The sequence below is a fragment of the Colossoma macropomum genome, unplaced genomic scaffold, assembly GCF_904425465.1.
Source record: "Colossoma macropomum unplaced genomic scaffold, Colossoma_macropomum, whole genome shotgun sequence".
Classification (NCBI taxonomy): domain Eukaryota; kingdom Metazoa; phylum Chordata; class Actinopteri; order Characiformes; family Serrasalmidae; genus Colossoma; species Colossoma macropomum.
Window position 1 is genome coordinate 6,762,695 of NW_023494807.1, and position 24,426 is coordinate 6,787,120.

At 40.3% G+C, this 24,426-nt stretch overlaps 1 protein-coding gene across 1 annotated transcript in view; it reads right to left on the reverse strand.

Annotated features, from left to right (window-relative positions):
* Nucleotides 1–24,426, reverse strand: part of bbs9 (Bardet-Biedl syndrome 9) — a 230,088-nt gene that overhangs the window by 117,309 nt on the left and 88,353 nt on the right. Inside the window, exons 17-19 of the mRNA XM_036556544.1 lie at nucleotides 24,313–24,408; nucleotides 23,955–24,127; nucleotides 22,347–22,499 (exon numbers count right to left, since the gene is read on the reverse strand). Coding sequence (XP_036412437.1) covers nucleotides 22,347–22,499; nucleotides 23,955–24,127; nucleotides 24,313–24,408 — 422 coding nt within the window. The remainder of the gene's footprint in view (nucleotides 1–22,346; nucleotides 22,500–23,954; nucleotides 24,128–24,312; nucleotides 24,409–24,426) is intronic.

Consider the following 24,426-nt stretch of genomic DNA (forward strand, 5'->3'; position numbering starts at 1 on the left):
CTCCCATACAGCACACACACAGTTCCCATACAGCACACATACATCTCCCATTCAGCACACACAAACAACTCCCATACAGCACACACACACACACAACTTCTATACAGCACACATACACACACACAGTTTCCATACAGAACACACACACACACAACTTCTATACAGCACACATACACACACACAGTTTCCATACAGAACACACACACACACAACTCCCATACAGCACACACACACGCACGCACCAACACACACCTAAATCCCAAACAGCACACACACATCGTCCACACAGCAGACACATATCAACACACACACACACACAACTCCCATAGAGCACACACACATAAACACACATACATCCCATACAGCACAAACACACACATACACAACTCCAACAGAGCACACATTCGCACACATCAACACAAACACACGTCCCTCACAGCACACACACCTTCCATATAGCACACACATAACTCCCATACAGCGCTCACACACACACACACATCAACTCACACACGTCCCATACAGCAAAAACCACACACACCCAATTCCCATACAGCACACACACACACACACACACACACACACACACACACACACTCACACACACACACCCAGCTCCCATACAGCACACACACACACCAAAACACACATAAATCCCATACAGCACACATACACCTTCCATACAGCACGCACACACACAAACATATACCTGTACAGTGCGTGCGCACACACACACGCGCACACACACACACACACACTAGATACGAAAACCTCCCATACTGCTGGTGACATGTTTAGGCACAAGGAAGCAAGTAAAGTGACTATCAATAAATGACTATAAATGTCATTATTAACTTGTAAATAAGAACAAAAAATCAATTCAAAACAATTCCCACACACACACACACACACACACACACACACACAAGACAAAAAGGCAAAAGCAAAAGCAGGCACACAAAAAACAAGAACACAAAACAAAATGCAGCTGAGACGCCACTGAGCGCATCTCCAGCAGATAACGCTGCGTCTGCCAGCGTTCTTAAGACAACACAACATTACAGCAGTGGTTACTGTGCTCTCCACGCTTCAATCTCCGGCCAAATCACGAGCCGGAGCACACGTGTGCGTGCACGCGCCAGCGAGTCTGAAAAACACAAGGAGCTGTTGCCAGGTGTGCAACTGTGGCATCTCAGCGCACTGAAAACACACACATATGATAGAACATGGGCAGCTCAGAACGTTCCTTGTCTTAAAGCGATAGTCTGGCACAAATTTAAACAATTTCCCCCACTTACCTCAAATGTAGCCGATTGGAGAAAGACATGTTTGGTGCCTGATTTTCATTACTATAGTTTTGTATTGAAGCAATGAGGTCAAATCCTAAAAGTATAGCATATAATTAAGGTTGCCAGGTGTCCAGTTCAGTAGCGTCTCTAACCGCATAGTCTGTAATAAATAGCACGTCAAATAAGTAAAGGTTCCAACACTGTTGTGAACATACCATATGGAAGTATGCAGATTTAGACAAAGCCTCTGTTTAGACACACAGGAAAAGTAATACTATGTTATGGTGGGGTTCAGGATAAAAAGGTAAGGGGACCCCTTATTTCTTAATTACACTCTCTCTTTCATATGACGGCATTTTAGGGCCACTGTAAAAATAAAAATAAAAATAAAAATAGTAGACTTCAAGAAAAAAGTCGTAATATTTGGAGAAAAAAAGTCTGAATATTTCGAGGATGAAGTGGGCTAACAGTAGGGCAGCTGCCATAACGCGTTGGGGTCTCGACTGCTGTACTGGCGCACCAGAGTTCCACAAACTCCTGTGGATCGATCATTTTGATCATCATTCTCATTGTCTGTGAAACTTCATGTCCTCTTTGAATGGCATGGAGATGTGGCCACCGATAACTGTGTAGACGACCCTGCCTGCGATTCTCCTTCAACAAAACAGACAGACAGTTTTCTCTGAGTCTGCCTGGCTCTTTATTCTAAATAAACACAGTTTCCTGCTCAGCCTTTTCAGCCGGTTCTTATACTAATAACAGGCTGGTGCTGATGTGTCAGGAGAGACAGGGAGACTGAGTATTTCTTTATGGGGGGAAATCGATATGAAAGTATAACTCCACCAACTCAACGCCCCTCATTTAACACGAGGAGGTGCTGCCTTCCTTTTGCAAAGCCCTTGGCCACAATATTGCAATACTGACCTTTCCTGGTATTAGTGCCACTTTAATGTCGTAATTTTATGACTATTTTCTCGAAATATTACGACTTTTTTCTCAAATCTACTATTTTTATTTTTATTAACAGTGGCCCTAAAACACCGTCGTATTTTATTTCATCACTGACACCAAGTACCAGACATTCAGGCTTTGCACTCACTACAGGGCAAATCGTATTTGTTTCTTGTATCCCACTTTTTAGACCGACTGTTCAGATTTCAAGGTGCAACTGACCAAATCCGATTTGTATGGTCAGACTGCAGTCGCACTTGCTTACATTTCCACACTGATTGCCACAGTAACAATGCAACCAATGGTTGGCTATACTAGCCTCGTAGCTCCGGTGAAAAAACTACAGAAGCAAACGTCAGACAGTAAACATGTCTTGGCTGATCGACTACTTCTGGTGTAATGGGAAAACTGTCTAAGTTTGATTGTTGACTGAACCATCGATTTAAGGGCCAGGAATATGACCTTTTCTCACCGGTTGTCTAACCACTTGCAATGGACAGCTTCTACATGCAACAATCCAGGCAAGAACCAATTCTCTCAGACCAAAAGCTTTCTCTCTCTCTTTCTCTGTGAATATGACTTATGCCCTGCAGTGCGGCTGCCATCCCCCTTAACTGAAAGTGGACCCTTGTGACATTTCGCTGCCCTCTGCAAGCCCCTTAAACTGCCTATTCTTTGGGGGCGCATAAGAGCTTTGACATGCACTTAACTCTCAATGGATGAATATATACAGATATATATGCAACATAAAGCATTAATGGACGTACGTCAGGCCGGGCAGGCTTGGAGCTCAGGCTGGGAAAGTGGAAAGCTGAGGGGAAAAAACACCATATGACTAATATAAAATAAGCCCAGAAAGACAGTGAGTCATTTGACTCGGGTTAAATGGCTCAAATTAACATTAAAGGCACTGGGCTGCTTTAAAAAGAGCTCTATAGGTCCCATTAGCCTGTGAAGTCTACAGCTTGGGCAGAGGCAGTGGAGCTCTGTGGGTTCCTATAAAAATAAAGTATATGGTTATCTGCTGTTTTGCATAGAATATATTGTCAAATTGAATATTTAACTTTTTAATTACTAACTTTAGGCAATTTAGAGGTCAATAAACACATTGGTTGGGTGTCCATACATTTGGCCAATAGTGCACAGTACAAAATGGCCAATAAGTGAAAGTTTTTCATTTTCATTTTTCAGGAGACATAATCTGAGGAGATGAGATATAAGATAATTCACTTACATAAGGAAGGGGAAAGTCAGAGAGAAGACTTCGTAGACCATCAACACTGTCGTCAAATAAACAGTACTTTATTTTTAAGGTTCAGCCGTCAAGAAGCGCTTATTGAGAAAAGGAAACTTGCAAATCAAAAACAAAGAAGCTGCTGGTGTTCTCAGAACAATGGAATGACCACCCCAGAGTCCAGAGCTCAACAACACTGAATGTGTTTGGGACTAGTTGGATGGTAAGAAACAGAAAACGCAACCAATGAAAAATGAAAAATATTCTTGCAGATTTCTTTAAAAAATTGAAAACAAATCTCCTGAAAAAGAACAGACAGTCTAATAAAAGGTAAAGGTGAACACACCAAATACTGAAAATATATTTCCTGTTGAATTTATGTTTTCCCCTTTTTTCCTGATGCTGAAAAATGAATAACTTTATAACTTTATGAACTTTATGGCTGTTCTGACAAGAAATTAAGTATACTATATGGTATATGCACCGTACTGTATGCATGTGGTGAAATCTCATGGTGCAACATCAAGGCAATGCTGACACATTGGTGTCTGTGCATCATTTGTCCGAGGACAACGTTAGTTATACTGTACCTTTTATATATAAAAAGGCAGCTCAAAGTGCTTTACAGTAAAGCTACATGATCAATCATATTTTTATTGTTATTACAATATAGGTGCTCTTAAACAGTTGTTAAAGGCTGAAGTGACAGAACAGATCAAATTGCATTACACAGGTCTAACAATAAAGCATTGGTATGCTACTAAGGCTTGAACCCTGGTCTACTATATAGAGCAAATGATTTAGCCACTTGGCTATAGAGCCAATTACTAAGTGTTCATATGCACACAGTGCAAAAACTACTCTATCCTTAACTAACTCAACTGTAATTATACCTCAAATGTTACGATTATTCTCATTCTCAGTATTATGTGTAAAAAGTGTGAAGCAGTAATGGCTACTGTCACACCAAACCTGCATCACCATTAGGAGCTTTTTAAGGTGCTAACACATAAATGATTTGTTCTTGTAGGCTTACAGAAAAAGCTGTTCAGAGAATGCCTGACTGTTTTTCTAAATGACTTAAAGTGTTATTATATATTAGCACTTCTCAGATTGAGATTGCACTAACCTACACCTTTATCGAATGTTGTATTTTATGTCCACATCGTCCAGCCCTACAAAGTGACCTAAATAAATAACACAGTAAATGACAAAAATAGCAGAGAATTAAAAATGGGTATTCAATAAAAGTAATAAAACTACAAAAAATAAAGCATCAAAACAAAAAAGAGAAAAGGATAAACATTTAAACGATCAAAATAATTTATAAATAAATAAAATGTAGACATGCAAAAGTTTAAGCACCCAAGTCAAATTACATATTTTGTTTTGCTTTGTTTTTTCTCTAAGTGAAAATAAGTTAACACATTCTCTAAAGAGAATAATAATTTTCACTTTGAAAATCAACAAAACATGTAATTTCACTGGGTGTGTTAAAACTTTAGCATTTGACTGTTGGCAATGCTAATGCTAAACTAAATGATACTACTATAGTACTAAGAGATGCACATAACATCAGCCATGTGTTAAATCTGTCCGGGGTCAAAATGCAGGGTCAACATTCCGATCCTTCCTCTACACCTCTCTCCCTCTCTCTCTGATGTGAATGGTAATGGTAAAGGACCTAGCCGACAGTGGGCTGATTGTGGCTGGCCGCTTTGGGGCAGCGGCTCCAGCGTACGCTTCTGTTTGGCTCCGCCGTACCTGTTTGCTTTTCTCTCAATGAGCTCCTTTGAACAGCTCTGCTCAAGGAAGACGAAAGAAAACACACACACATACAGGGGCAGCTCAAAATTTACAGCAACAAGATAAATATCCGGCGGTGCTGGCGGCGAGGCAGACGGCCTTAACCATGCAGGACCTCTGATTACAGTGCAAATACGTGTAATCTTATAAATCTGCGATTGCTGCATTAATTTAGCCAGCAGAAACGGTGCCATGCTAAGAAGGACAAGATGACTTTGGAGAAAGGCGTATGAGAAAGTTGATGTAAAGTCAGTCACCAAGGGACAGAACCACCTTCTGTAGCAATGGCTCTTTTAAAACAGCTGTTAACAAAATCTTGTATCTCCAAAATGGTAAAAACGGTTGAAGAAAAAAAAAGTTTTTTAATTTAATGAGCATTTATGTATAATGTAGGCTAAAGGGTTAAAGGGCAGCTGGTGTAGTACACAGTCATACACAGTTAAACAGCATATGATTCCTATAGCCTCTAAAAAAGAATGAAATGATATGTAATTATACATAAACATTGTTTCACCCCCCCCTTCATATGGTCTATATACTAAGCTACAAAGCCTGAAATACTGTTTTTTGATGTCATGAATGCCAATCTATTCACATACATCCACCTCTTCAGCCTGCAGCAGTTTGACCCGCCCGTTCACGCTGAAGTTATAAGGAATGCTTCAGCACCGCTTTATGAACGAGGCAAAATACATCAATCAGAACCATGGTAATTTACATAAATCAGTCTTAAAAGCACAGTAAAAAAATGGTTGGATAAAAGTCATGTAAAAAGAAATCTGCAGTGTTTCCTCTAGCATAAAACGTGCCACCCCGCTAGGATAAGATACAGACATAAGGATGTAACTGGCAGACAAGCGCGTGCTTCCAAACATTTGGTTTTTATTTAGTACGCCCTCCTTTTTTTGGAAAAATAGATTTTTTTTAATGTAAATATAACATAAAATTTCTTTTTGTCTATTTTGTCTATTGCCTATTTTCAAATATGAAGATGCATTAAATTCTGACCTTAACTCAGATGTAAGTCCAGTCATGAGGAGTGTTAGTGTGAAACTCAAGCATTGGGTTTCAAAATATGTATACTGTATATATTATGTGTGTATATACACGGATCAGGCATAACATTATGTCCTTGTTTCTATGCTCATTGTCCATTTTATCAGCTTCACTTACTATATAGGTGCACTTTGTAGTTCTACATTTACAGACTGTAGTCCATCTGTTTCTCTGCATACTTTGTTAGCCCCCTTTTACCCTGTTCTTCAGTGGTCAGGAGCCCCATGGACCCTCACAGAGCAGGTACTATTTGGGTGGTGGATCATTCTCAGCACTGCAGTAACACTGATGTGGTGGTGGTGTGTTAGTGTGTGTTGTGCTGGTCTGAGTGGATCAGACACAGCAGTGCTGCTGGAGTTTTTAATCACCGTATCCACTCACTGTCCACTCTATTAGACACTCCTACCTTGTCAGTCCACCTTGTAGATGTAAAGTCAGAGATGATAGCTCATCTGCTGCTGCACAGTTTGTGTTGGTCATCCTCTAGTTCTTCATCAGTGGTCACAGGATGCTACCCACAGGACGCTGTTGGCTGGATATTTTTGGTTGGTGGACTACTCTCAGTCCAGCAGTGACACTGAGGTGTTTAAAGACTCCAGCAGCACTGCTGTGTCTGATCCACTCAGACCAGCACAACACACACCAGCACACCACCACCACATCAGTGTTACTGCAGTCCTGAGAATGATCCACCACCCAAATAGTACCTGGAGCTGATAAAATTGACAATGAGCGTAGAATCATAATGTTATGCCTGATCGATATATATATATATATATATATATATATATATACACATATTTATTTATTTATTTATTTTTGCATAATTCAATGGTTTGGACATAAACAAAGTTATTCAGAGTTGTCTGCTGTGGCATGGATCACTGTGGAGAAATTCACTGACTCTGATCTCTTTACGGTGATGGTGATAGGAACCAGAGGTCACAGTGTTTACAATGCAAATATAGCCATTTTATTTATTTTTCCAAACTCACCAGTGAACTTGCACATGCCTTCTGAATTTTTATATGTTGAAAATGGTAAAACAGTCACAAATCTGAAGAAAAATACATTTTCTTTGGGTACTGTTTTGCCTTATAACACCATACATGTACCTCTTCACCATAACTGGATTAAAGACAAAACGTAGACCAAAATCTTCTCTTACTGTAAACTGTTGTAAAACAATGTCTCAGGCATCAGGCAGTGTACTCATAACTATTTAATGTAATAACTTTCAGTGAGGGAGCTTTTAGAGCCATTAAACTCCTCAGACGTCTGGTTCCTATCACCACCACTCTGAACAATTCCGACTCTGTAAGGCCGTCTAGAACGGAGCATTTCAGACCAAACCGCTCTGAATGACTTTGTTTACATCTGAACCATTTTATTATGCAGACATTGCTTTGGCAACAGCTGGTAATTACAAATCATGCTGATAAAGCCATTGGAATCTGAATGTGAATCGGTCCAGCACACATCACAGACAAGTAGGGGCTTTTACTGATTATCAGCAAACGTTCTCTCTCGATGTCATTCTCATCCGTACCTGCACATATACGAATATACGCCCCCCCTTACGCCACCACACCAGCTGAACCTGCAGTGAGGACACCAGCATTCATGTCTTTTATAAGATGACTGGAAACTTGGTTACCTCCTCATCACTTTCCTATCCTGCAGCTGACTAGGCCAGTGGAAGGCACACTGCAGCGCTGGAACATACACACTCATTCATGCAGGCCGGTCATAAAGACAAACGTAAATCTCCGCCTTTTCCACTTCGAGAGCAACTCAACACAAACACGGAGCACATACAGCCTGTGGATTCAGCCTTAAATCTAAAGAAGAAAACTTCCCTGTGAAACCACAGCTCAGCCAGCGCTGTATATCCTCAACACGGCCTCAGCTTCTTCCCCGGAAAGAAAATGTCCACGTGTTCGCATACACATCTACAGGAGGGTCGAGATTCTAGAAAACTTCATGTAAGATTCTTTAAATTAATATTCTTGACATTTTTTATGTGTTTTAAGTAATTGTAACAAGTCAAATTACTTTCATTATATTGGCAAATAATTTTCAAGCATATTTCCAAAAACAAGCAAAATTATCTGCCAATATATCAATGACTTCATGAAGGTCATTTGACTTCATGAAACTGCATAAAACACGCAAAAAGTCAAATATTCTGATCAATCTTTAGTCTTTTTACTAAAGATTTCACAAAATACAAAAGACAAACAGTCCCATACCACCTAACCCACCCAATCCCACGCAATCCCACTCAAACCCACCCACTCAAACCCACCCACCCTTCCCACCGACTCAAACCCACCCACCCTTCCCACCCACTCAAACCCAGCCTCCCATCCCACCCACTCAAACCCACCCACTCAAACCCACCCACTCAAACCCACCCATCCCACCCACTCAAACACACCCATCCCACACACTCAAACCCATCCAAACCCACCCACCCATCCCACCCACTCAAACCCACCCACCCACCCATCCCACCCACCCACCCACCCATCCCACCCAAACCCACCCCCAACCCCACCCAAAACCCCACCCACTCACCACACCCACTCATCCCACCCACTCAAACCCACTCACTCAAAACCCACCCACCCATCCCACCCACCCATCCCAACCCACCCAACCCACCCACCCATCCCAACCCAGCCACCCATCCCAACCCACCCAACCACCCATCCCAACCCACCCACCCAACCCATCCACCCAACCCATCCCAACCACCCACCCACCCACCCAAACCCCACCACCCACCCACCCCCCCAAACCCAACCACCCACCCAACCCAACCACCCACCCACCCAAACCCAGAATTTCTCCACCTTTAAAAATAAGCTACGAGTTAGAAATAACTGAAGGAGAATTCCACTAATTTTTTTTAAATTCTGTATAATTCAGGGTGGTTTTGTGAACCAGTTCATTGTTTACTGACTCAGATTTCTTTACAGCCGCGCTGAGATGAACCAGGTGTTGTGATGTCTACAGCACAAATGTAGCCATTTTATTTACTAATCAAAAATGACCAGTGAACCCACAAGTCTTCTGACTTTCTATATGTAATGTTGGTAATGGTACAACAGTGGTAGTGGAAAGTTTTCTTTGGCCTTGCATTGCCCTGCATGTCTTTCTCCAGCATTGATGGGTTTAACAAGATTTAGGGAAAAAACGTCTCAAAACTATCATAAAACGGTGTCTCAGACATCAGACAGCACATTCCCATCATTTAATGTAATAACTTTCTGTGAAGAAGCTTATAGAGGCGGACGTCTGGTTCCTATCACCACCACTGTGAACAATTCTGACTCTGCAAGTTTCTCTAGAACAGAGCATTTCACGTCAGACCACTCTGAATGACGTTGTTTACAACATGTTTTAAAACAATGTCTATCTTAAGACAAAGCCTATCTATTCATGGTGCGGAACAGGCTAGTCGATGCCATGGAAGAAAGATAGCGCCGGCTTTTAAGTCAGATGATGCCATTGTATCTAGAGGAGACGGCGGGTGGTTTGGGGTCACGTACAATACAGCAGAGTTTTTATTTCTCACACTGAATTCACAGCAGTTGTTTATCAAGCATCTTCCAGGGGAACAAGGCTCCACAAATGAACGTTTTGTGGATTTTAAACTGAGCGTCACAACAACAGATGTTGATATTAACACACAGACGAGCGTCGTCTCTCCCACCCACACACGCACGCATCAAAATATCAATCACATCGCAGATGCCAAGCGAGTCCCTGAAGCCTGAGCTGAACTACTGCTGAGCAGCAATATTGGGAAAGGATAACTGTGTGTGTTTGTGTGTGTGTGTGTGTGTGTGTGTGTGTGTGTGTGTGTGTGGCCAGTGAAGCATTAAAAGACCAAGCAGCGTGCCAGCACTGGTCTCTCAGCTCCTCTATAGCTCCAGCTGCTGCTCTAACTAACAACCTGAGAGGACCAACAATGGAGCCATGAGGAACACCACGCCAAACTCCAAGCACAAGTACAAACCAGCCAAAGTGTGAATATGTAAGCGCTCAGCATTGAGCCAGAAACTGCAGGTGGTCTGACTAAATGTCTCCCACAGAGAGAGTAGAAGTATCTAAGAAAATAAAAAAAGAAAGGAAAAAAGTACAGAGAAGTACAATGAATAATGCACTTCATTGAAAGCCCCATATCACGGAAAAGTGAATTTTCCTCACTTTTTGGAAATACAAAAGCTTGATTTAGCACACAAACATTGATAAAGGGGCCACAGAATGCATTTATTCAGCATTTTAAATAGTTCTCTGATGTCTACATAGAAGGTATGTGACTTTGGTAAGGGTAAAAAATGCCAGATGTGGTTTTACATGAATAATTTGATGAACTCTGCACCAATCTGCTGGTTTACAGCAAGGCAACGTGATGGCTCACACAGAAGCAACATGTCAAAATAGACACAGGCAGAAAAATAAAATGAACGTTCAAATAAGCTAGGTCGTCATACTAATTAGTTAGCTATGCTAGATACTTGGAACTTGCTAGTAGCTAACATTACGCCTACTAGCTACATGCTTTCAATCTTGACAAAAACACAAAGTAAATTAACGTTGTTAGTTCACTGTGAAAATTTCGATTAAAGATGCCCTTTTTTTCAACTATCAAATGGTGGATAAAATCACACAGCATAGCTATTTACAGGTTACGGTTGGGGTTGTGATGCTAATAGTTGGAACTGCCCCTCCGTCTCTTCAGTGTCAAACTCTGAGCGAAGCTGCTTGATATTGCCCAAGGTTTGAGAAACTGTCCAGAGTGAAATGTGCAAAGCAAACTAACAACTTAAATTTTGGCTTCCTATTCGCAGGCTTGTTTTATGAATTTTTCATTCCACCTTAAATGGTGCTGCAGTTATCCACTGACAGTTTGGTTCCTAAGGAGAGGTATAAAAAGTGATGACACCCTTCACAGCATGAAACAGTACAGTTTCTGCAAACAGTTCGCCATTTCCATTGCTTTTGATCCATTGTTGTCTCTTACTGGCCTAGAACGTGGGCTGGTGGAAGTAACTTTTAGGGGCATAAATATTAATGAATTAAGACTATATTACATAACAATTTAGGATTTTGAAATTGGCTCGTTTTATCTCTCTCTTTTGCAAATGCAGGATTTGCATTTGAAGGAGAAGACAACAGTGTTTGAGGTTCCTGGTATGTCAATTCTATTAAACTCTCCTTATACAACTGTGCCAATGTAATACAGTTATCCATTCTATGGCACCTTTAAAAGTTCAAAACATACCCTTGATTCCCAAGTCTATACATATTTCCATATACGGAAACGAAGCTGCAAAACAGCCCCGTTTTCAATACATTGTTTTTGTGATGTCAAGAAAATCAACACATTTACCTATATCCACATACTCCACCTACAGCAGTTTAGACCCAGCCAATAATACTGAAGTTATAAGTGTTTCAGCCTGGACCTCTTTTTGAATGAGAAAGCCGATCATTTACAGCAAACAGTTTTCATGGCACATCAACAAAATCAGCCTTTTCTATTTCTCAGGAATTCTAAAGAATAAAGCGAAGTTGTAAAATGGTCATGTAAAAATGAATTGCGATAGTTTTTCCATGCATAAAATCACAGGAACATCATAAGAGGACCTCAAAGAAACAGCGTAGGCCCTTTAAAACATACGAATGGAACACGAACACAAATGGTCTGAGTGGGCTTGGGTGATTGCTGATTAAAATGTGAGCAGTGGGAAGAGTTTCCCGTAACTAAGTGGGGCGTATCCAAGGCTTTTAGGGGTGGGGGGCAGCCATTTTAATTACAGTATGGATAATCCTGTTAGCATGGTGCTAAGAGCTCACAGTCTCTCACAAAAGAGCAACAGGGAGAAGATATGCTTCATTTTCTGACAGGATCTTGATTCTATAGCAACACAGGCACAAATGAGCTGATTAAGCAGGACGCTCCCAGGTGAACAGCTGACCACCGCGGCTCCCAAATCCGCCTTATTGAGACAAGATATTACGTTGCTCATAAAGAAGCCTAAGCTGTGACAGGCTAAGAGTTGGAAAACCAGATGCAGCCTCTGCGGAGGTGTTTTGTGTGTCCGGTAGAGCAGACTGCGCTTTGGGTCCAGCAGTACCAACTCGTCCAAGAGAACACTACAGAAGCCCTGCCAGCATGCCTGGGCCCCAACCCCCACCGAGCCTGCCTCCCTTTGGGCAAACACCTGGACAGCTCACACAGGGATATCTCTGTGTGTGTGCATGTTTCCAAGATCTGAAGAATGGCACAAACAGGTCTAGTGTTGTAAACACAGAAGGATTCATACAAGACCTGCATAATCTTGACAAAATACAGTGTTGCAATTATATTACTACATATTGCAATTGCAATATACCTTGCATTAAATGTAGAAAAATATATAAGTCTGCGTCTCTATGCAGGTTTACATAAACAAAAAGATGACTAGGAGTGGTGTTCAAACTTTTCGCATAGTCTGATTTCTCCCCTGAAAAGCTAAATCAGACTATGCGAAAATAAAACCAACTTCACCATTTTTAGGGTTTCGTTAATGTTGTCTTAGCTCTGATTCTGTACTTGTGGATTGGCTGAATAGTTGAATATTTACAGTCAACTGTTGCTGTGATGTGTTTTGGGGACAGGATTCCCAGAATTCCCAAGCCCCCAAACCAATCATCCACATAATACACATAAATAGTGTCATTACTCAAAATGGCAAACTTTAACAAGTATGCTTGTGTGTGCACATGTGGGATTGCAAGAATACCTTAATTATTCAAAACTGTGAGACCGTGACCGGTCAGGATGCTCATAGCCCACCATTAAAAATTATTGTGATTGGTTGGGCTCATTTGCATATTGCAGTCTTCTGCAATATCTGTATTGCAATGGACAATATCACAATAATGATTAATAAAAGATTCATTTTGTCACCCTTATTTATAAAAACAGACAATAACACACTTTTGATGCTGCCAAATGAACCTCATTCTTATGATTGGCTCAGAGGTTGTCCTTTTTTTGCCCTGTGATTGGTTAGCCATAGTAATTATTGGCTGTGCTTGACTGAGACAGCTGTTTCACTGTTCAACATTAATGTCTGTTCATGCTGTAGCTTATACCCTCATTTATCTCCATCATAGACTCCTCAGATGTGTGAGCGTGTGAGTGCACCATAGATATGTATGAACATCAGCAGAGTATCATGAGCTGATGAGCTCTCGGGGGGAAAGGGGGGTCCCTCAGGCCTTTCATGTGCCATACAAACAGCACTAGCAACTGACAGACACTTTTTCAAAATTGTCATCTCTCTCTCTCACACACACACACACACACACACACACTTGTTTTTATACAGTGTCAGGACTTGGGCTCATACAGTTCTATGCAAAAGTCAATGCTTCCTTTACTTGATTTTAAGTGCAGGTTTATTAATTTTTCAGGAGATATTCCTGAGGAGATTAGATATAAAATAATCCACTTGCATATGGAAAGTCAAAGGAAAATAAGCAAAACAAAAAAAGGAGTTAAAAAAATATTAAAAGCTTCAGAGAAAATGGGACTTCTAACAACCATGCAAGACCTGGTAGACACCAAAACTGCCCCCATCAGATAAACAGCACTTAAAGCTTTCATCTTTGAGAGAGAGGAGAAAATTAAGCTGCTTCAAATCTGAAAACATCCACAGGTGTTTCTGTCCATCCTTCCGCTGTAACAAGACAACTCAGCACTATGAGTCTGAAAGGATGTGTAGCTGTGAAGAAGAACCTCACTGAGAAAACATAATAGACAAAAAAGAATGTTTACAAGCTTCTCTAGAAAAATGGACTGATCTCAACATCACTGAAGGTGTTTGGGATTACTTTGATCATGACATGCAGAAAGTGCAACCAACATCTAAGACTGAACTTTGGAGGTGTGGTAAAAAATATTCCAACAGCGGGTCTTCTAAAAGGAAAGGATGCTGTAATAAAGGTAAAAGTGGACACACTAACTCTGCCCTTGTGATGGACTGGCGACCTGTCCATGGTGTATCCTGCCTTTTGCCCATTGACCGCTGTGATAGGCTCCAGCTTCCCCCCGCACCCCAGAAGGATAAGCGGTTTAAAAAATGTGTGTGTGGACACACTAACAATAACAAAATGTTTAGTTGTTGCGGCTTTTGTGTGCTAAATGTGTTTTCTGATTTTTTCTGAGGCTGAAAAATACACAATTTTGAGTGAAAATTAAATAAATGAATAAACCAAAGGTGGCTGACTTTGGACAGTACTGCATACATATAGAGTATGTCTTCATAACAATATCTATATGGTTTTAAGAATGTCTACATCTTACCCTAAACCTAACCTAACATTTATCTCAGTAATGAGATATAATTTTGCTTTAGAAAAAAAAGAAAGAAAAAAAAAGAAAAGGCACTTTACAAAATCAGGAGCATTTTGTTGGTCCTGTATTTAAGCCCAGTTTTTCTCTGGTTTTCTCTGGTTGTCTTTGAAATGTACATGAACAAACTCACACAGACACACACACATGCGCGCGAACACAAACACACACACACACAAATACCTCTGACCATCAGCCACTAATGGCAGGTCTCACGTACACAGGGGGATCAGTGTTGGGCCTTGTTTGGACGCTTTTAGTGAGCAGTTTAGCCCTGTTTAGCCCTGTTTAGCGCCCCATTTGGGCCCAAATAAATCAGGCCTGTCAGGAGAGAGGCTCCATTATGAGTGCGGGGCCCCTGCCGAGGCCTGTCAATCACAGCCCAGCCACCTACACCTTTCAGCCGCTAATTACAGGGAGCTGCGTCGCGCCGTGCGGAGGCTAACGGGCTAACGCGCAGAGGCCTTTCCAAGGCCTCCTCTGTATGAGGAAAAATATTTGTGGGAATGTAGATTGCTGGGGATTCCCCCCTCCCTGACATTAGTTCTAAGACCTCTCTTTTCTCTCTTTTTCACTCTTTTTCACTCCCCCCCTACAGTTCAAAGTGGCTGCCAAGCCCTTTGGCCAGGTTGACAGCAAGGCTAAAGCAACACACCCAGGGTCAGCAGCCTGGCTAGTTATTGACCCTTGAGTGCACAACGCCTGTCAAAATTCTGGAGACACCTAGCTTTAAAAAATGTTCTTGAAAACAATTTCTAATAAATGAGAATGTTTTCATTCATCCGTTAGGCCTGTGACAATTATTACATAATCACCTGACTGCAATTATTTAAGCTGATTACAATTATTTTTGCTGACCACAATTCATTTTTACAGTTGTTAGCTTTCACAATCATCTGTTTATGTCACAACAAACAGGTTTCATCTGTTGGGTTGAGACAAAAACATGTAAATAAAAGAAAACACCTTTAGAGGGCGGTGGTAAGTAACATTTGTTTACTTGATGTTTGTTAATAACACCTTTCGAGGGCAGCGGTGAGTAATGTTTGTTTATTTTATGCTTGTTAACACATTTAGGGGGCGGCGGTGAGTAAGGTTTGTTTGTTTGATGTTTATTAATAACACCTTCATAGGACGCCACAGAGTAACATTGTTGGTAGTGTACTTGTGCTTGAGCTGTGTCCATCGTCAATTGGGAGCTAACAACAAAAGACGATTCAATTATTATTCATCATGATTTACATGGCAATTTATTTTTAGTTCAAGTTTCTGAACAATAGTTTAGAAAACTGGCAAATCATTACTCAGGTAAAAATATAACCAAAGGATTAGCACGTAGCTGTTTCATGCTTTTTTATTTGGTAACTGAAAAGTTCATATCAAACATTACTTTCAAAAGAAACCAAACTTTTGACCAACAGCGTCTATATTTGTGCCCATGAACCAAAGCTTTTTAAGAAGCAGCCGAAACAGAGACAACAGAGGTCCTTTCAACATACATCCACCACATCATCTCCCTTCATGAATAAAATATCAGAAGAGTGAGAGAGCGATGAGAAGGCGAAATCTTAGCCGTCCACAAGCGCGCCAAACATCACCGGTGACCGCGCTACACAGCCCACAGCCTGCTAATGTGTGGTGATGGAGTCTCATCAAAAATGCATGAGTGACATGAACTTCAGGCTTGCTACGGAGTCAAGGAGAGCAAAGAGGAGATAACAGAGGCCAGCTGAGCATCCGTGTTCCACAATAATGGTATTTATTTATGTCAAGTGGTTTGTTCAATGATGCAATGACATTAAGAGTGTTTTCACCTATAATTCTGTGTAAATGAATCAAGCTCACTTCTGCTGAAGTGAACCTGAAAGAAAACCAGCTGCAAAGGACCTCAGTGCTTCACAATGTAAGCAAACTTAGGGGGGACTCAAATCTCTTTGTGGTCCTATTTAGCACTGATGAGAGCTCAGACCACTTGTTGTTCACACCACAATCACTTTACAATTCGGATCCCACCTGGTTAACACTGAATTATGGGTAGCGTTGTTCAAGTTCATCAAATAACAGATGTGACTGGCTGAAGCAGTGGAGACCTCTAATAAAGCCAAGCTATTAAAAACCATTAAACAGTTGCGGCAGCTCATGAAATTGTTTTTGCTGTAAATGACTATAAATGGTTATAAACATTTATTTATTTATTTACTTATTTAATTAATTGTCATCGTTTTATAAAAGCACTGTGCCACCTGAGTCTGTGTCACGTTGATTTCAATACAGGAAGGGGGTTTCATTTTACACTGCAGACATGCATCACCCTTTAACTACAGTAAAAACACAATAAAAACACATGACCTCTTGTGGCTTATTGCTTTAATATGCCGGTCTCTTTGTGAGATCACACAAACTCATGCAAAGCCTTTATTTTGAGGTTTTACCCACTCAAGGGCTGGAAGACTGTAGCTGTGTGCATACAGTAAACCTCAAGGTTCTCTGACTACAAAACAAAATGCAAAGCAGACTGGGGCCATTTCGTTTTCAAAATGCACGGATCAATCTAGCCGCAAAACGAACCACAAACAAGCCATATTGAGACCACATGGGGAGGTGGTCAAGGTTCAGTTCATTTTTGGGAGCCTTTAGAGGGGTCTGAGTTCATCTGACATGTTCATATAAGCACAGAAAATCATGACTCAGCAGTCTGAGACCACTTGAAACGTGTGAAAATATCCCAAAACATGATCGTTGCTGTCTTTACAGTGGAGAGGAAAACTGAATGATGCTACAAAGTTTGTGAAGAAACTAAGATGGCTTTCAAAGCTGCTGCTATGAAATCCCAGGTGGTTGCTAGGGTATAGCTAAGCCACTGCTATGGCATCCCAGGTGGTTGTTAACATGTTGTTATGGTATCCCAGGTGGTTGCTAAGGTGAGGCTAGACTATTGCTATGTTATCCAAGGTGCTTGCTAAGGAGTTGCTAGGCCATTGTTATGGTATCCCAGGTGGTTGCTAATATGTATGCATACCTACACGGATCAGGCATAACATTATGACCACCTCCTTGTTTCTATGCTCATTGTCCATTTTATCAGCTCCACTTACTATATAGGTGCACTTTGTAGTTCTACAGTTACAGACTGTAGTCCATCTGTTTCTCTGCATACTTTGTTAGCCCCCTTTTACCCTGTTTTTCAGTGGTCAGGACCCCCATGGACCCTCGCAGAGCAGGTACTATTTGGGTGGTGGATCATTCTCAGCACTGCAGTAACACTGACGTGGTGGTGGTGTGTTAGTGTGTGTTGTGCTGGCACGAGTGGATCAGACACAGCAGTGCTGCTGGAATTTTTAAACACCTCATTGTCACTGCTGGACTGAGAATAGTCCACCAATCAGTCCTCCAGCCAACAGCATCATTAAAGGTAGTAAAACCAATCCAATTTAGGTTATATATGCTTGACTGCCAATAACTTTAAAATGCTACAGTAAAATCACTTTAATGTTACAAATGTACATAATGTGACAATACATTTTAACTACTTTTCAGGAATGACCATTTAACAATGTATTGAATGCGCTACTTCTTGATCGGCTTGGATTTCACTCTTTCATCCCTAACAACCATCCTTTATCCTGTTCAGACTCACACAGAGACCTTGCTTTGCAAAAACCACCAGAAAAGGAACCGCTTTAGAAGGATAGTTCTAGTTCTAGCAGGTTCTAACAATGACTAAAAGCATGTTAGCATCAGTCGGATGATCTTTCTAAGAGGCTCAGCAGGAGAAGTTTCATATTTTCCCACCTTGTGGCAGCCTAAAGACGGGAAAGACGTGTGTCTGTGTGCGTGAGTGTGTGCATGAAGAGCTGAATTATTCATTCAGAGCACACATCAGTCTCCCGACCCATCAATACCTTCCATTCTGTCTGCATCTGTATACATTACAGTGTGTATAGGGTGTCGCCATTTCCCGCATACCATTCACATAAGAAGCACGGGAAGAGAGACAGGAAAGGAGCTGATGGAGCAAGTGACACACATACACATACTATACTTGAGTGACTCATGCTGAATCCACAGCATCAAACATGACTCTCTGGACAAGCCTTGACCCGGGTAAAAGCCACAATTAATATGGCAACTCATTTAATTTAAACAGATTCAAAACAAATGGCATATAAGAAAAAGATATATTAAAAATGACAATCAAAAAATTACATGTAACATATGTAAGCGGGTAGACAGACATAAAAATTGGCACTGGCCACATGGGCCACCAAGTCAGTGAATTTTGTGTCCAAAAACTTTGCTTTTTTGCAATTGAATTAGATATCGCAGTGGATACAGTTACAAACTGCAACAAAATCTGATTCACCGCAATTATTTGCATTTCTGACCAAACATGTTTGTTAAAAGGGAAAAAGAGTACAATAAATCTCTAAGGCATTTTTAATGGGCAAAAGGAGGAATGTTGTGGGGCACCAGCCAATAAGCTTTGTCTACCTTTGTTTTTAAGACCTTTTTCAACTCTTCTTTGCTGTTTTACAGATGACCGACTGCATGTGGGACTTGGCAGCATCAACACTCATTGTACATAACTCACTAGAGACTGTACAATAAGCTTCTCGGCCCGCAACGGCACTGGAAAACCTTTCCATTTTTTGGATTTTTCCATCTGTCCGTCTTAGACTTGGTTTGATAAAACAGTAGCCAAGTAACCTACTGATTTTTTTGACAATTAATCAACTATTTTGATTTTTAACAAGGTCTAACAAGAAACAAGAACATAACAATAACAAACCACGCACAGTCCTTCACAGATTCCTATAAAGAAGTACTTGAAAAATATGGCAAGAAACAGGTTTCATACTGTAACAGAGACCAATAAGAGACTTTAAAAATGTGTTATCATCATTCAAAATGATAAATAATTACTGCAGATTTATTAAAAAGGTAAATTTTAATCAAAGATGGTTTAATCTAGTAATCACGATAGATCTAAACTAACTGCATTCTTCTAAATTCAATCTTACATCAGTTAAATTACCAAAATGAAAATGAGATTATTTGATGTTTTCTATTTCTGACTTTTAAATGTCCTTGTCTTTATTATTCTGAATGCTGTTTTCTTATTTTTAATAATCTGCATGCAATAGTGGAGCAGGACGTATACTACATGTCCAAAAATGTCCAACACCCTTTTAATTTGTGTCAACTTCCACATCACAAGGTCCTTTGCATCATTCCACAGAAAAGCATTTCCACATAGGACTGAGCACTGCACAGTCAGACCATTTGAGCAGCATCAGCCAGAGGTTACGAAGCCCCGCAGCACTGGGCTGTGGAGCATTGGAACTGTGTTCTCTGGAGTGAAGCTCAATCCAATAACTTCGGAAAGAGCTGGAGTAATCCAGAACTGACCATCCAACATCAGTACCTGATTTCACTAATGCTCAAGGCTGAATGCAATCAAATCCTCACAGCAATGTTCCAACACTTCACTGCAGCAAAGGGGAACAAACGCTATTAATACCCTTGATTTTGGAAGAAATGCTGGAGGAGCAGGTGTCTACACAACAGTGTAATTCTACCGTGAAGACTTAATAAGATGGAGTGAGCACTGGCTCAGTGCTCTGCTCTGATCAGAGACCAGCTTAATGATCCCGCACTACTGAAATACATTATCTAATGATGTCATTAGAAAAGAAAGAGAGAAAACATACACACGCAGACACGTCCTACGTACACTCTCAATCACAGAACTTCATTTTGATCTTGTTAAAGTGAGCAGAAGCTGGTTAAAAGTGTCAGAGTTGCCTCTATTGTAAACAGCTCTTTCAGAGGACCATCACTTTGCAATAATCCAAACGCACACGCATGATGTGTGATGAACCACATGCATAAACACATTGAGCTTACAAATGGCCCCATTAAACAACAGACAAATGACATCAGCAATGGTTGATTGTATACTGTGATCATCCTCTCTGGCTCCATCATTTATTTAACTTTCTCTATCCCACTCTACCCCACACTCATGTAGACTTCCATTAAAATCACCTGTAATATCAATAGTAGGGCTTTGATAAATCGAGATAAAATAATCAGAACAGAGATTTTTTATTATATGATAGCATGATTATTTTGCAGTTGCATATTTTTTATATCTAAGACACAGCTCCTGTGTGTTGTTGGATCTCGTGCCATTTAATGAACTTTGTTAGAAGAATGGAACATTACCCAGCATCTGTTTCGAGTCACACTAGCTCAAAGGAAACTTTGTCGACATTACTACTCAATTAATTGATCTTTGTGATGTCATACTACGTTCTCAGTGTTAAAAAATGTGCATTGAACTTGATGTGAAGGTTTAAGTGCGCTAAAGTTGTAAAAAACTACTCAGTGTGGAAAAAAACTAACAGCTCAACAATGAACCATATTTCAGCTGTCATGCCTCCCGCCGGCTTAGCAGAGACTAACACACCTCACTCTGTTCCGAACTCCAACTCCGAGAATCCTCTGGTGGATCACATGACCACTGACTCTCAACCAACCACCTATCCACACTCCCGTTCTCCTGATTATTGATTGTTGACACCTGTTCTAGTGCCTATATAACCTGTTTGTGTCCGTAGTCTCATTGCGAAGTATTGTATCAGTCTACTGTGCTTTACTGAGCCTTTATTTCTGTGTTATTTCTGACCCCTTTTTCACTCTGTTTTCTCTTTCGTGTAATGACCTCTAGCTCGTGTTCTCTTATTCTGATTTAGCTTAGCCCGTGTATGGACCCTTGTCTGTTTTTGTACTACGATTCTGGATTAGCCCTTATTAAACATTTTAACCAAAGCCTGCTCTGCGAGTGTCTGACTCCTACAAAGCCATCACATAAGTACAAAAAACACTGCTTCTGAAGTTTTTTGGATAACAGATCAGAGCGCAGGATGCCCATCAATACAAAATGATAAGAAATAAAAACTATTCATTTTTAAAATTTGAACAAGAAAATGTAATGGCTGCTATGTATAATTATGGATAAATAAATTAATCAGATCCCAGCTCTGATTAATAGCTGTTGATGTGTTATTTATTAATTACTTGTGCAGTATAGACTGACATATAAACTAGATGCCCAGATGTTTTCAATAATTCAATTTTGCAACTTTTATTATCAATTTACAGCAATTTCCTGTCAAATTCTCTGCCTCCACTTTTTAAATGTGAGCCATTCTGGACATTACATTTTATTTTAACTTTATTCTCGAAGTTATAAAGCTTCCTCAATCATTATGAATTCATTTCATTCATTTTAATTTTTCAGCTTCCTACAAATTCTTTGAAAGCTATGAAGTTGTACAGTATTAGCATCATGTTAGAATCATTGTATGCATTTATCTGCAACAACACTGATTTCTTACTATTGAAAGCAGTGATTCCAAACAAATGGTAGTACAAGTGGAGTCATCATGTGTCCACTGAGTGCTAGACATGAAGGAAAGGTTGGGTTATTGTCTGTGGAGGTAATGTAATGTCAAGAGACCCATTAGAAGAACCTCATAAATCTGGACCCATTCAAGGCAGAAATCCACGTGTGTGTGCGTATGCTGACCTGCCGGTAAGTGCCCTCCATGAGCGTATCCAGGTTCTGCAGCGGGGCGGGGGTCTTGTCTTTGAAGCGGGTCAGTAGCCGGCGCTGGATGGCTCTGAATTGGACGGCTCTCTCTGACAGCAGGTCCTGATACTTCTGCGCGTTCACTCGCAGCTGCAAACAATTCCACAACATTATGAAAACCCTCTGTATTTAGATGATTCAGTCTAATCTGGAACTCGGGTTTGGAAGCAACTAGATCTGGATATGGTTAAAACATTTTCAATCTCAATACCAGCACCGATACCTTAAATATGATACTGATTCTGGAACTGTTTTCAAAATCTTCCATTAAACTACATGCATCTGGAATGTGATTTAGACAGCCAATCAACAGTCTAGCTTTTGGAACAAGCATGCTTATTGGCTGATGTTGATGAGCCATAGAAGCGAAATATTCAAATTTGGTATCGATACCTAGTAGAATTTTTTTCAAGGGTTAACAAAAATATTATTTTATTTACACAAAACAAAAGGCTTTTACTAAATGTATGCAGTAACAATGTGTGCAGTACATAAAACATGAATCTAATTATTAGATCCATGTGTTGAATTTAGCTCCTGGTGATTCTTCTGCATCATTTTTTAGTGCCTCTAATCAGATTCACTGGCATTCAGATGCTTCTAATGCTTCATCAACTCAATCAGGTGCATTAAGAGTCTTTACAGAATGAAAACTGTTCCACATAAGGAACGGTTACCAACAAAGGTTGTGAAGGATTTCTCCATAGAATGTATTAGAGTAATAAGAGTACAGCACCGCAAATCAATTAAATATTCTGGAAACTGGCTTTAGGTGCTGATATGTATATTGTATTGTGCTGGTTGTTGACAATGGACTTAAATCTAAAATATCTGAGAAACTTAGGACTGGCCTGAATAATTCAAATACTGAAGTATTTGTTGTTATTAATTTCTGTATTTAATGTTCAGAAGCTTCATCTTTTTTAAGCCACAAAACTGTAGCCTAAACTATATATAAACTATAATAAATTTAATCAGCAAAAAAGCAAAAAAAAAGAGCTATTTTGGCCTTTTTATCCACTGTTTTCGGTTAATGATGGCATATAATGTCATTTGTGACTTCTGCTTTGTGTTCTTTGTGTTTATTAGATATGTAACAATGATGATCTAACAAACCCAAAAATTAAGAGAAAACTGTAGCCTAAACAATATATAAAAACTATAATAAAGTTCATCAGCAAAAAAGCAAAAAAGGAGCTATTCCAGCCTTTTTATCCACTGTTTTCTGTTAATAATGTCAAATATATATAATGTCATTTGTGACTGCTGCTTTGTGTTTATTAGATATGTTAAGGTGATGATCTAACAAACCCAAAAATTAAGAGATTTTTATTGAGTTTGTCAGAGTCATACTGAACAAGAAAACACATATATTGGAATATAGGTCACAGATCAACATCAATAATAAGCTCTTACCAATCTGAATTTGTAATGAAAAACTTATTAAATTGGAGGAGAATGCAAAATATAGGCATTTTCACTAGTGCTATCAGACTTTTGGTCCCTACTGTATGTATGTGTGTGGGAGTAAGAATAACTTTTCACCTCGAAGTGGTGGTCCACGGTCTCAAAGTACTCCGCCAGCGGGATAGGGCCGGAGAAGCTGTTGCGGAAATCTTTGACACCAAGTTTGGCAAAATGCCGGTCAAAACGCTGCACCAGTTCCTTGGCAACCAGCCAGATATCCTCAAAGCTCTCGCTCTGGATCCTGTAACGCTCTGCAGGAGGCCCACACACAAACACACACACACACACACACACACACACACACACACACACACACAACAGTCCTATCATCCTTTGCTCTCCACAGCACCTGTAATTAGCTCCTGACAATGTACAGCAGATCACAGAATACACTCTCCTGATGGATGTGTATACGTGTGTGTGTGCGTTCACTCACGGGACGTTTTGGAGGCCAGGACGGTGACTCTGGAGCCAGCGATGAACTGGAAGGCCAGAGCGTTACCCTCCTTATCCTCAGCCTTAGCCACAAACTCTTCCACAGGGAAAGAAG